General features: G+C 42.9%; 1 protein-coding gene across 6 annotated transcripts in view; it reads left to right on the plus strand.

Annotated features, from left to right (window-relative positions):
- wls (Wnt ligand secretion mediator) overlaps positions 1-12,030 on the plus strand; it is a 108,566-nt gene that overhangs the window by 23,699 nt on the left and 72,837 nt on the right. For 4 of the 6 annotated variants that reach the window (XM_067990344.1, XM_067990347.1, XM_067990345.1 and 1 more), the window contains one exon: positions 4,202-4,247. The exons of 1 other annotated variant lie outside the window; for it this stretch is intronic. Coding sequence is in view for 1 of the 5 variants with exons in the window: in XM_067990343.1 (XP_067846444.1) it covers positions 4,258-4,321 (64 nt within the window). In the remaining 4 variants the exon portion in view is untranslated. Of the gene's footprint in view, positions 1-4,201; positions 4,322-12,030 lie in introns of those variants that run through there. One more of the 6 variants, XM_067990343.1, reaches the window with a different exon arrangement.

Consider the following 12,030-nt stretch of genomic DNA (forward strand, 5'->3'; position numbering starts at 1 on the left):
ATTGTGGCCTCACCAATGCCCTGTACAACTTCAACAAGACATCCCAACTCCTGCATTCAATGTTCTGACCAATGAAACCAAGCATGCCGAATGCCTTCTTCACCACCCTATCCACCTGTGACTCCACTTTCAAGGAGCTATGAATCTGTACTCCTAGATCTCTTTGTTCTATAACTCTCCCCAACGCCCTACCATTAACGGAGTAGGTCCTGGCCCAATTCGATCTACCAAAATGCATCACCTCACATTTATCTAAATTAAACTCCATCTGCCATTCATCGGCCCACTGGCCCAATTGATCAAGATCCCGTTGCAATCCCAGATAACCTTCTTCACTGTCCACAATGCCACCAATCTTGGTGTCATCTGCAAACTTACTAACCATGCCTCCTAAATTCTCATCCAAATCATTAATATAAATAACAAATAACAGCGGACCCAGCACCGATCTCTGAGGCACACCGCTGGACACAGGCATCCAGTTTGAAAAACAACCCTCTACAACCACCCTCTGTCTTCTGTCGTCAAGCCAATTTTGTATCCAATTGGCTACCTCACCTTGGATCCCATGAGATTTAACCTTATGTAACAACCTACCATGCGGTACCTTGTCAAATGCTTTGCTGAAGTCCATGTAGACCACGTCTACTGCACAGCCCTCATCTATCTTCTTGGTTACCCCTTCAAAAAACTCAATCAAATTCGTGAGACATGATTTTCCTCTCACAAAACCATGCTGACTGTTCCTAATTAGTCCCTGCCTCTCCAAATGCCTGTAGATCCTGTCCCTCAGAATACCCTCTAACAACTTACCCACTACAGATGTCAGGCTCACTGGTCTGTAGTTCCCAGGCTTTTCCCTGCCGCCCTTCTTAAACAAAGGCACAACATTTGCTACCCTCCAATCTTCAGGCACCTCACCTGTAGCGGTGGATGATTCAAATATCTCTGCTAGGGGACCCGCAATTTCCTCCCTAACCTCCCATAACGTCCTGGGATACATTTCATCAGGTCCCGGAGATTTATCTACCTTGATGCGCGTTAAGACTTCCAGCACCTCCCTCTCTGTAATATGTACACTCCTCAAGACATCACTATTTATTTCCCCAAGTTCCCTAACATCCATGCCTTTCTCAACCGTAAATACCGATGTGAAATATTCATTCAGGATCTCACCCATTTCTTGTGGTTCCGCACATAGATGACCTTGTTGATCCTTAAGAGGCCCTACTCTCTCCCTAGTTACCCTTTTGCCCTTTATGTATTTGTAGAAGCTCTTTGGATTCACCTTTGCCTGATCTGCCAAAGCAATCTCATATCCCCTTTTTGCCCTCCTGATTTCTCTCTTAACTCTACTCCGGCAATCTCTATACTCTTCAAGGGATCCACTTGATCCCAGCTGTCTATGCATGTCATATGCCTCCTTCTTCTTTTTGACAAGGGCCTCAATCTCCCGAGTCATCCAAGGTTCCCTACTTCTACCAGCCTTGCCCTTCACTTTATAAGGAATGTGCTTACCCTGAACCCTGGTTAACACACTTTTGAAAGCCTCCCACTTACCAGACGTCCCTTTGCCTGCCAACAGACTCTCCCAATCAACTTCTGAAAGTTCCTGTCTAATACCATCAAAATTGGCCTTTCCCCAATTTAGAATTTTAACTTTTGGGCCAGACCTATCATTCTCCATAGCTATCTTAAAACTAATGAAATTATGATCACTGGTCCCAAAGTGATCCCTCACCAACACTTCTGTCACCTGCCCTTCCTTATTTCCCAAGAGGAGGTCAAGTTTTGCCCCCTCTCTCGTCGGGCCATCCACATACTGAATGAGAAATTCCTCCTGAATACACTCAACAAATTTCTCTCCATCCAAGCCCCTAATGCTATGGCTGTCCCAGTCAATGTTGGGAAAGTTAAAGTCCCCTACTATTACCACCCTATTTTTCTTGCAGCTGTCTGTAATCTCCTTACATATTTGCTCCTCAATTTCCCGTTGACTATTTGGGGGTCTGTAGTACAATCCTATCAAAGTGATCTCTCCCTTCTTATTTTTCAGTTCTACCCATATAGACTCAGTGGGCGAACCCTCGGATATATCCCCTCTCACTACTGCCGTGATGTTCTCCCTAATCAAGAACGCAACTCCCCCTCCTCTCTTACCTCCTGCTCTATCTTTCCTATAGCATCTGTACCCTGGAACATTGAGCTGCTAGATAACATAGACCACAACAACAACAATTTGCATTTATATATCGCCTTTAACATAGTAAAATGTCCCAAGGCACCTCACAGGAGCATTATCAAAACAAAATTAACACTGAGCCACGTAAGGAGATATTAGGACAGGTGATCAAAAGCTTGGTCAAAGATGTAGGTTTTAAGGAGCACTTTAAACAGAAGTTGATGGATGGGAGGCTGACCTGGAGTGCATTGGAGTAATCGATTGGAGATCATAAAGGCCACAGTCATCACCTCTCCCCATTTAAAAAAAACACCTTTGACCCCTTTGTTTTTGTAAATTACCACCCCATCTCCAACCTTCCTTTCATCTCCAAAGTCCTTGAATGAGTTGTCACATATTGTCTAAGAGACATTCAAGCTTGGGATGGTGACAGAAGAGTGGGATGGCAGAGCAGTAATGATAGGATAGGGATGGGGGGGTGCAAAGTACCTGAGAGGGGAAAATGAAAGGAGGCACGGCTGGGTGATAGAAAGGGGAGGAAAGAGGAGGGACCGACTGGAGAGGGGCTGAGAGAGAAAAAGGGAGAAGTAATGGGCCAAGTATCAGCCAAGGCACCGATGGATGTTGTCCAGTGGAATTAGAAGGTCAAGGAGGAGTGGAGAGTCAACACGAGCCAGCAGAGGTTGATCCTGGGGCCCAGCAGAAGTGCATAGTGGCCTTAGGTGTCAACGGTATGCACCGATAGATCCAGTCAACCAGCAGAGGAATGAACAGTGCAAGGGAAACCCAAGGACCAAGAGCAGTGAAGACCAGGAGCCAGGGAAGTCACCCAAGGATGGTGATGACGAAGTTTGAGATATTGCAGGTATTATTTTGTGAGTACAATTATATCAAGCTATTGCTTAACTAATATGTGGGACTTTTCTCCTAACCTGGGCACGAGTTCCCAAATATTAGTGAGGAGGACTTTGCAGGTTGACTGAGCTGACATTGCCTAAGTTTTGTCCTGATATGATGCCTGGTAGTTGCTGATAGGTCTGTGCCATTTTTTCTTTATTTTTGAACTTTGCAGTATTTGTTTACAGCTTGCTAGGCCACATCAGAGGGCATTAACAGTCAACCTCATAGTGTGGAGCAGGAGTCACGTGTAGGCCAGAACAGGTAGGGGTGGCAGGTTTCCTTCCCTGAAGTATATCAGTAAACCAGATGGGTTTTTAACCAATACCAGCCCACAAATTCCTAGCTTTATTAAATTCAATTTCACAACTTACCATGGTGGGATTTGAACTCATAAATTCAGTAATGAACTGAAACCTGCCTACATCATAACCACTACACTACTATAACCTTTATACAAATAGGAGGGGATTGTCTGGCAAGATTAATAAGTCCCTTTAAATAAATGGTAAATGTTAAAATGGTGATGGACTTATCATTTATCATTGTAACTTCAATGACCGAGCTGAGTCTGCCTCAGTCAGGAATTATGCAAAGGCAGTGTCTGACAATCAGGTGACCAATGTGTTACTACTGTAGCTCTCCTGATGGTCTGTTGGGTAAATTCAATGTGTTACTAAGCCACACAGATCAGAGAAGGTCCAACATTCAATTCCTGATATCTGCTGAATAAACTGGTCACAGCTTGGATGCTTGTACGGGTGCTACAATTGAAACTGACCTCAGTATTACTGGGCTAGGGAAGGGTAAGATAAACTAGATATTGGCTCCTGCTTTAAAGTGAATGATTGTGAACTTTGGCTGAGGACGGGACTGCTTTTATGTCCCTGTGGCCAAATAGCCTTTCACAGCTCACATGGCGAATATATAAGACACAAAGTGCTATATGAGTCAGCACCTTCAGTGGGGGAGGGTGGGGGGGGGACAAAATAACTTTATCCTGCAGGTCAATAAAACTCTGGTTGTTAATGTTTAAGTGGCTAATCTATTTGTTATTTGAATACATTTTATATATATAAAGGAGCAGCCTAATTAATGTGATATGCCTTCCTTTTCTTCCAGTTTTCCCCACTGCTGTCCTGAAGCTGAAGGCGTGACTCTTGCTGGGGTATGTTCCTATGAGCATCAACAGATCTCTGGTCTCTTGCCCAAGTGATCATTTTTCATGCCTGAGCCTAAACAGTGAGTATTGCGAGGCGATTTGACCACTGGAACATCACAACCTAGCATGACTATGGCCTCAGCTGATGCTCACCAACACACAAACTTTAGGCAGGAGTTGCTGGATAAGAATCAGGAGCAGGAACCCTGGCAGAATTTTCTTCTCCCTGGGCCAGGGGACTGATTCCCACTGTATTGCTCCCTCCTGCCACCCTTGCTGAGATCAGCTATCTCAACACTGACCAGGGATCAAACCTGGGACTTTCCTGCTCTGTGTGCCTCAGTTGCAACTGCCTTCACCAACTGAGTTTAAGTTACAACAATCGTTTACAATATTTAAGAATTCTCAGATTGCATATAGTGATCATTTTGATGGTGCATATTGTGCACTAAACACTTAATGTACTTACCGCACATTTCTTTCTGAACCAAAAAGAGTTAAAACCCAATGATTACAAGCACTGCTGATAATTTGCAATTGGAAGAAAGGAGATTCCTCAAACAATGAATGTTTGGCATTAAGAAGCTGAGTTCTTTCCGAGCCTTAAAAGCTCACGGCAGGTCTCTCTTCACTACAACACTATATTTAACTGTGTAATGGTTGTTTGTCCTGTGTATCATGTGCCCTTAGGGGCTTCACAGAAATCAGCAAATTTCTCCCTCACCCCCAATCAAATCTACAAGTACCAAATACAATTAATTTACACACAACAGGAAAACTGTGGATTAATCAACTGAATGTTGTAAGTTCCAGAGGTTTTTTTTCTCTCAGGCCCACCCCATCCCCCCCCCCCTCCATCTCACAGCTGGTGCCAAGGGATATTGCCACATGAAAGCATCGCTGTCAGCATCAATCACCATTACTCGCATTGCTACATTCCAGACACTCCAATGGCCTCATTTAGTTACTTTGCTGCTGGAAGGTGCTCCCCTGTTTAGTCACACTTCTGGATAGGTCTTCTGATTTTATGGTAAGCCCGATTAAACACAATAATTACCTTGAAAGTTGAGTTCCAAAATTACGGTCAAACTGAATAAAATGGAAACATAAATATGGACATATTGCAGTTCTTGTATGACACACGCAGCCACTTTACCCGTTTGGGCAGAGACCACTACTGTGTTCTCTCCGTAGTGATGGGCAGCACTGACAAAGAGTGGATGGACCTTCAGTCGCCTGCATCATGTACAGATAGTTGAACAAAGTTCCATGGGGAGGAGGCATTGTGGATGTGTGCATGTCGATTCCTTTTAGCATTATACTTTGTGAAGACACTTTTAAGCATTTATTAGTTAAAAGTATTTTGTTTGGTTTTTTTTCTAAATTTCTTTTAGTTATTAAGCCTAAAGCTTTCTGATTACGTTAACTTTAACATTACCTTTGCTGGCTCTCCGATGGCTTAGTGTATGAATGCACTTATATGGCATGGTACTAAATCATTCAGACCAGCTTTGATCCCCTGTGTATGCTGAGTTACCTTACCTCAGTCAGGGCAATATTTAGCATCTACAGTTCACCGTAGCACTCTGGAGCAGGGGGCGATTCTCCCTCCATTCTAACTATGCAGAGACTCCTAGAAAGTCGATGTGTGTGTGAATGCTGGGTGAGGACAGGGTTAAAGAAAGACTTGCATTTATATAGCGCCTTTCACAATCTCAGGACTTCCCAAAGTGCTTTACAGCCAATTAAGTACTTTTGAAGTGTAGTCACTGTTGTAGTTTAGGATTAGGCTTGGTTCTGACACCCCGTGGTTGAATAGCCTGCTAACGCTCACTGTCTAGGCACACACATGAAGTATGGCTATTTGAGCAAGGTAATGGTGGACTGCCAGCTAACTTAGAATTATACCCAGTCAGTGCTTTTAAGAGAGAAAGTTGAAATAGCCTTTTCATCTCTGTTGCAACATTCATCTTTAACAGAAGGCATAAATGCAAATTTGGCAAGCTATTATTATCATGAAACTCATGCAAAGGTCCAAGGCTCATAATGCAGGACACCACTAAGGTGGAAAAATGTAAGATAGAAATCAAGGGAAATTAAGAAGTAGGGATTAGGTGACACAAAGTTTTGGTTTTAACATTTGTAGAATACAGGGGGATATAAGGAGTTCTACAGTTTTGAGGTCCTGGGAAAAAATGAGTTAGAATAAGTGAGAGTACAATCAATCTTCAGTTTTCACAGAGAGGATGCAGGAAGAAGAATGTGTAGAATGGCATATTTGGAGCTGAAGATAGAAGAAAGTTCAGAGGAAAAATGGCCATAATAGCATCAATAAACTGGACAGAGACAAGAAAGGTTTTGATGGAGAGTGAATTTATAAGCTAAAGTTGAAAGAATAATTGTCTATTAGATGAGAAACTTGAAACAGACTTCCATGAAAAGCGTGTTATGAACTGACTAGTTCGTCATTCTATGATTCAATTGGTAAAGATAGTAGGTAGCTATCCAGAGAGGCGTTAAAGGTTCCAGGTTTGTTTCCTGGTCTATGCTCAGTTGGTTGTAGTAGCAGGCGATGCTACAACTGGCCACAGCACCCATAGGCTAGGGAAGGGAAAATGAACCACAGTTCCCGCTCCTGATTGCTATCTAGTGACTTCTGGTGGAGGAGGGATAATGTGTCTATAACAGTCTACCCACTCCATTACTATTGTTCCAGGATTGAATCCCTCTTGAACAAGCTTTTGGCTTCCCTTTGCTCACTTCCCTTGGCATACGTGGTCCCTGAGCAGTCAATCTCTCCAACCTCCTCTCTATCCCACTCACTTCTTCTATTACTGTCCCCCGACCCTGCTGACAGATCAACAGTCACCAACCCTCTTCATATACCCCTCCAGAACATTCACTGATTCATGAACAAGGTTCTTGTCAATCATATGCTCATTGTGAATGATTCAATTGACATCTAACACTTACGGAAACATTGATCTTGAGTGGCAACTGTACCTTCCTTATAGAAACCTCCCTGCCTGGCTATACTTTCCACCATCAACCCTGCCAAAACCACTATCATTGCAGTGCAGCCCTTATCATCAAGTCTCACCTTGATCTCTCCTCTCACTCCTCTAGCACCTTTTCCTCATTTGAGCCATTCATCTTCTGCCATCCCTCATGTCTCTTTCTAAAAAAATATTAGACATTTACTGCTTCCTGAAGCGTCATGTTGGTCTCATTACTAAGGTTCCTCCCTTTTCTCTTTCCTCAGCCTCTGCACCGAGTAACCCTTCATCCTTGATGATTCCAACATACATCTAAACTTCCTCAACCCCCTTTCCTCTGACTGCACTGTCCTCCTGTTTTTCCCCAATCTCACCTTTCAAGGAAACTGCCCCACCCAGATATTTGGCCATCATCTCTCCTGGCATATCTACATTCAAGATCTCGATCACTGACAAGACAATTCCCACAATCTCCTCCAGCCCTACATCCCTTCACAAATGCTCCATTCCTCTGACTGCAGCCTTCTGTGCATTTCCCTTCCCTATGCCCTACTATTGGTAGCAGAGCCTTCAGCCATCTCAGTCCTACTACATGGAACCGCCTCCCTGGCTCAGCACCCATTTTTCTTACACTTGATTTTGAAGCACCAAGGCACATTTCTTTTCATTAAAGGGACTATTTAAAGCATGTAATAGTTGTAATAGGAGTAGCACTAGTAGTAGCAGCAGCAGCAGTAGTAGTTGTAGGTGTGGTAGTTGTAGTGTGCTCATGTGCGGATATCAGGTGATACTAGGGTCAGACTTGGCTGTGTTTCCTCCCACGGTCAAGTATTTATTGGTTGGGAATTTCTTTGGAGCTTCTCCCGCTCCGCTGCCATAACTTTACCAGAAGTGCGGCGATGGAAACCCCATTTACGTGCATAAATTGACTTTCTTCCAAAATGTTACCGTGGCAAAATTGGATCAGCTCCAAGGAAATTCCTGGCCATTATCTAGGCTCTCACATGAAGAACTTTGACAAGCTACTGAAGGGCATCAGGAGTGTGTGGAACCATACTGCAACATGAGTCAAATTCTTCAAGAGTGGAGGAAGGAATACAAGTGAAACTATTGGGGGAAAGAAATGAATGGGGTTGAAGGTTATTTCAATAGCAAAGACACAGTTGATAAAAAGGTCTACGGAATACTACGATTTCAACACTAAAGTGATAATGGGATGCACATTTGGAACCTCAACTAGTCAGGGTAAATAATTCAAGCTATAATATTAGATTGAGATACTGAATTCTTGGAGGATGATCTACAGTGCTCAGGAAGAAATTTCATGGTTTTAACTTCTTGTAAGTTTTACCTATGGATATTTAAGAAGAGTCCACAACAGTGCAAATTGCACATAGCATTTTCGAACAAACATATTTAGAATGACCTTTTCTAGTTCCATACATTTTTAAAATTATCTTTTTCTCCCTTACTGGCTCTCCTGTAGGCATTAACTCCTCACTGAGTACAATGCCATGGACTTCTGCTGTCCTCTGGTACCTCATTCAAGTGACCATTAGCCATGTGTGAACCTTGACAGTGAATGTTGGCAGGCTATTGATTGTTGGAATGCGGACGGATCATTCCTGACACCAATCATTAGCTCGAGTGTAGTGTCCTACCATCATCCCACCCGAGGACAGCAAACTCAGCATACACTAGGGACCAAACCTGGGATCTTCCTGATTTGCATGGCTTAGCTGTCATTGATGAATTGTTGATTCACTGGGGAACTGTTTGGTCTATAATTGGTGTACTTTTGGTAATATCATAGGAATAAATTAACACAACATTAGGTTGAACAGTTATCAGGAAAATTCTTTTTCAATTTATTGGCCTCCTCTCCTGAAGATATAGACTCATTTTAGAGTCATAGAGTCATAGAGTTATACAGCACGGATAGAGGCCCTTCGGCCCATCGTGTCTGCGCCGGCCATCAAGCCCAGTCTAATCTAATCCCATATTCCAGCATTTGGTCCGTAGCCTTGTATGCTATGGCATTTCAAGTGCTCATCCAAATGCTTCTTGAATGTTGTGAGGGTTCCTGCCTCCACAACCCTCTCAGGCAGTGAGTTCCAGACTCCAACCACCCTCTGGGTGAAAAAGTTCTTTCTCAAATCCCCTCTAAACCTCCCGCCTTTTACCTTGAATCTATGCCCCCTTGTTATAGAACCCTCAACAAAGGGAAAAAGCTCCTTAGTATCCATCCTATCTGTGCCCCTCATAATTTTGTACACCTCAATCATGTCCCCCCTCAGCCTCCTCTGCTCCAAGGAAAACAAACCCAATCTTCCCAGTCTCTCTTCATAACTGAAGCGCTCCAGCCCTGGTAACATCCTGGTGAATCTCCTCTGCACCCTCTCCAAAGCGATCACATCCTTCCTGTAGTGCGGCGACCAGAACTGCACACAGTACTCCAGCTGTGGCCTAACCAGTGTTTTATACAGCTCCATCATAACCTCCTTGCTCTTATATTCTATGCCTCGGCTAATAAAGGCAAGTATCCCATATGCCTTCTTTACCACCTTATCTACCTGTTCTGCCGCCTTCAGGGATCTGTGAACTTGCACACCAAGATCCCTCTGACCCTCTGTCTTGCCTAGGGTCTTCCCATTCATTGTGTATTCCCTTGCCTTGTTAGTCCCTCCAAAGTGCATCACCTTGCACTTTTCCGGGTTAAATTCCATTTGCCACTGTTCCGCCCATCTGACCAACCCATCTATATCGTCCTGCAGACTGAGGCTATCCTCCTCGCTATTTACCACCCTACATGGAACCATTTTGAGTATGGTTCCATGTACATTGGCATCTTGCCCAGGTGGCCATTCTTCATACGTGCAAAAGTGACCTAGCAATCTACAGACTAGTGAGTTTGGCATCCATTGTGAGTAAAATTTATTAAACCTTATTTAAATAAGATCATAAAGCATCTGGCTAGAAATAAAATCATAAAAGATAGCCAATATAGGGTTCATGATGGGGAGGTCTTACTAACCTAGTTTACTGGTTTTCTTTGAGGGTGTGACAAAGGAGCTTGATAGGGGTAGAGCAATGAATGTGGTGTACCTGAACCTCAGCAAGGCCTTTGATATAGTTTTTTCTGGAAAGCATGGCACTGAAAATAAAGGAAGTGGGAATCAGTGGAAATATTTTACAGTGGATTGGCTGATAGAATCCGGAGGGTGGTGGTACAGAGGTTGCAAAACTGAAGGATAAGCTACAGGAGGATTTGAATATAATTGGGAATTGGGCAGACAGGTGACAGATGAACATAGGAACAGGAGTAGGCCATTTAGCCCCTCGAGCCTGTTCTGCCATTCAATGAGATCATGGCTGATCTGTGACCTAACTCCGTGTTCATGAAATTCAAAACAGAAAAATGCTAAGTGTTTCAGATGGGGTCAAAAAATCCAGGAAAGGACTATTATTTAAATGGAAAGAAAATTATGTGCATGGAAAATGAAAGAGATCTGGGAGTCCTGATTGACAATAATTTGAAGCTATCGTGACAATGCTCGGTGGCAGTGAATAAAGAAAATCAGATGTTGTGAAGTATTAAAAGGTCAATATTGAGCCAAAATAGTGAGGTAATCCTGTTACTTTATAAAGCATTGGTGCGACTGCACTTAGAATACTGTGTACATTTCCAGTCGCCACTGTACGAAAAGGATATTGCAGCATTGAGAGGATACAGAAAAGAGTAACCAGAATGATTGAGGGGATGGAGGGATTGGATTATGAGGAGCGATTATATAAATTGGGCATGTTCTCACTGGAATAGAGAAGGTTGAGAGGTGCTATGATTGCATCTGTGGAGAGAGAAGCAGAGTTAACATTTCAGGTCGATGACCTTTGATCAGAACTGGAAGATGTTAGAGATTAACAGCTTTTAAGCAAGTACAGAGCCAGGGAAAAGGGAGGTGGGGGTGCGGGGCAGGAAACTATAACTAGATATAGTCCCTAACTATAAGCTTATGACATATGAAAACAAGTAGTTTCATTGGCCTTGTAACTTAAGCTATAGAGATAACTAACATTCATTCACTTGTAGTAAAGGAAAAAAACCTAAGTACATGAAAGCTTGAAGCGGAAATCCAGATGTTGACTGCATAAAATTGGTGATACGTAACTAGGAGGACAATAATATTGTCCCCTGGAAAAATTTGAATTTTAAAATTAAAATGATGCATGTGATTATACTTCTCATTTGATAGATTTTTAATCTAAACAAGAAAAACATAGTGATATTTGGATTTTCAACAGACCAACCAGATCTTCTCTTCCACAAAAATGACCTCGATAGTCACTCTCCTACGTTCACCCCCCATCCCAGTTCACAGAGGCACTCTACCCCCTCCAGACCCAGGTCACACCATCCACAACACGAAAGTCAGCACAGACCAAAGATTGAATCTAGGACCTTCCTGGTCTCTATGGCTCAATACCACCCCTAAAGCATCGCAAGGGCGTTTTGCTAAACATTTTGAAGTGTCGTCTGCTTCAGTTGATGACTTATGACCACATACTTGATTCATCAAAGACTTTTGCAACGTCAGTTGTCGCATAAGAGAAATCAGTCAAAAGGCTACGACAAATATCTCCTTTCATTTAAAAAAGACATTTTTTGTCCCTTAATAGTTAGGACTACTAAATGACAACAGTTAACGATGTGATTATTAAATTGGTATATGTTTTGCATGATGTTAATTCAGTGTTGAATTTAAATGAAAATTTCTGAGCCATTGAACATCATT

Source organism: Heptranchias perlo, chromosome 9 (genome assembly GCF_035084215.1).
Source record: "Heptranchias perlo isolate sHepPer1 chromosome 9, sHepPer1.hap1, whole genome shotgun sequence".
Classification (NCBI taxonomy): Eukaryota; Metazoa; Chordata; class Chondrichthyes; order Hexanchiformes; family Hexanchidae; genus Heptranchias; species Heptranchias perlo.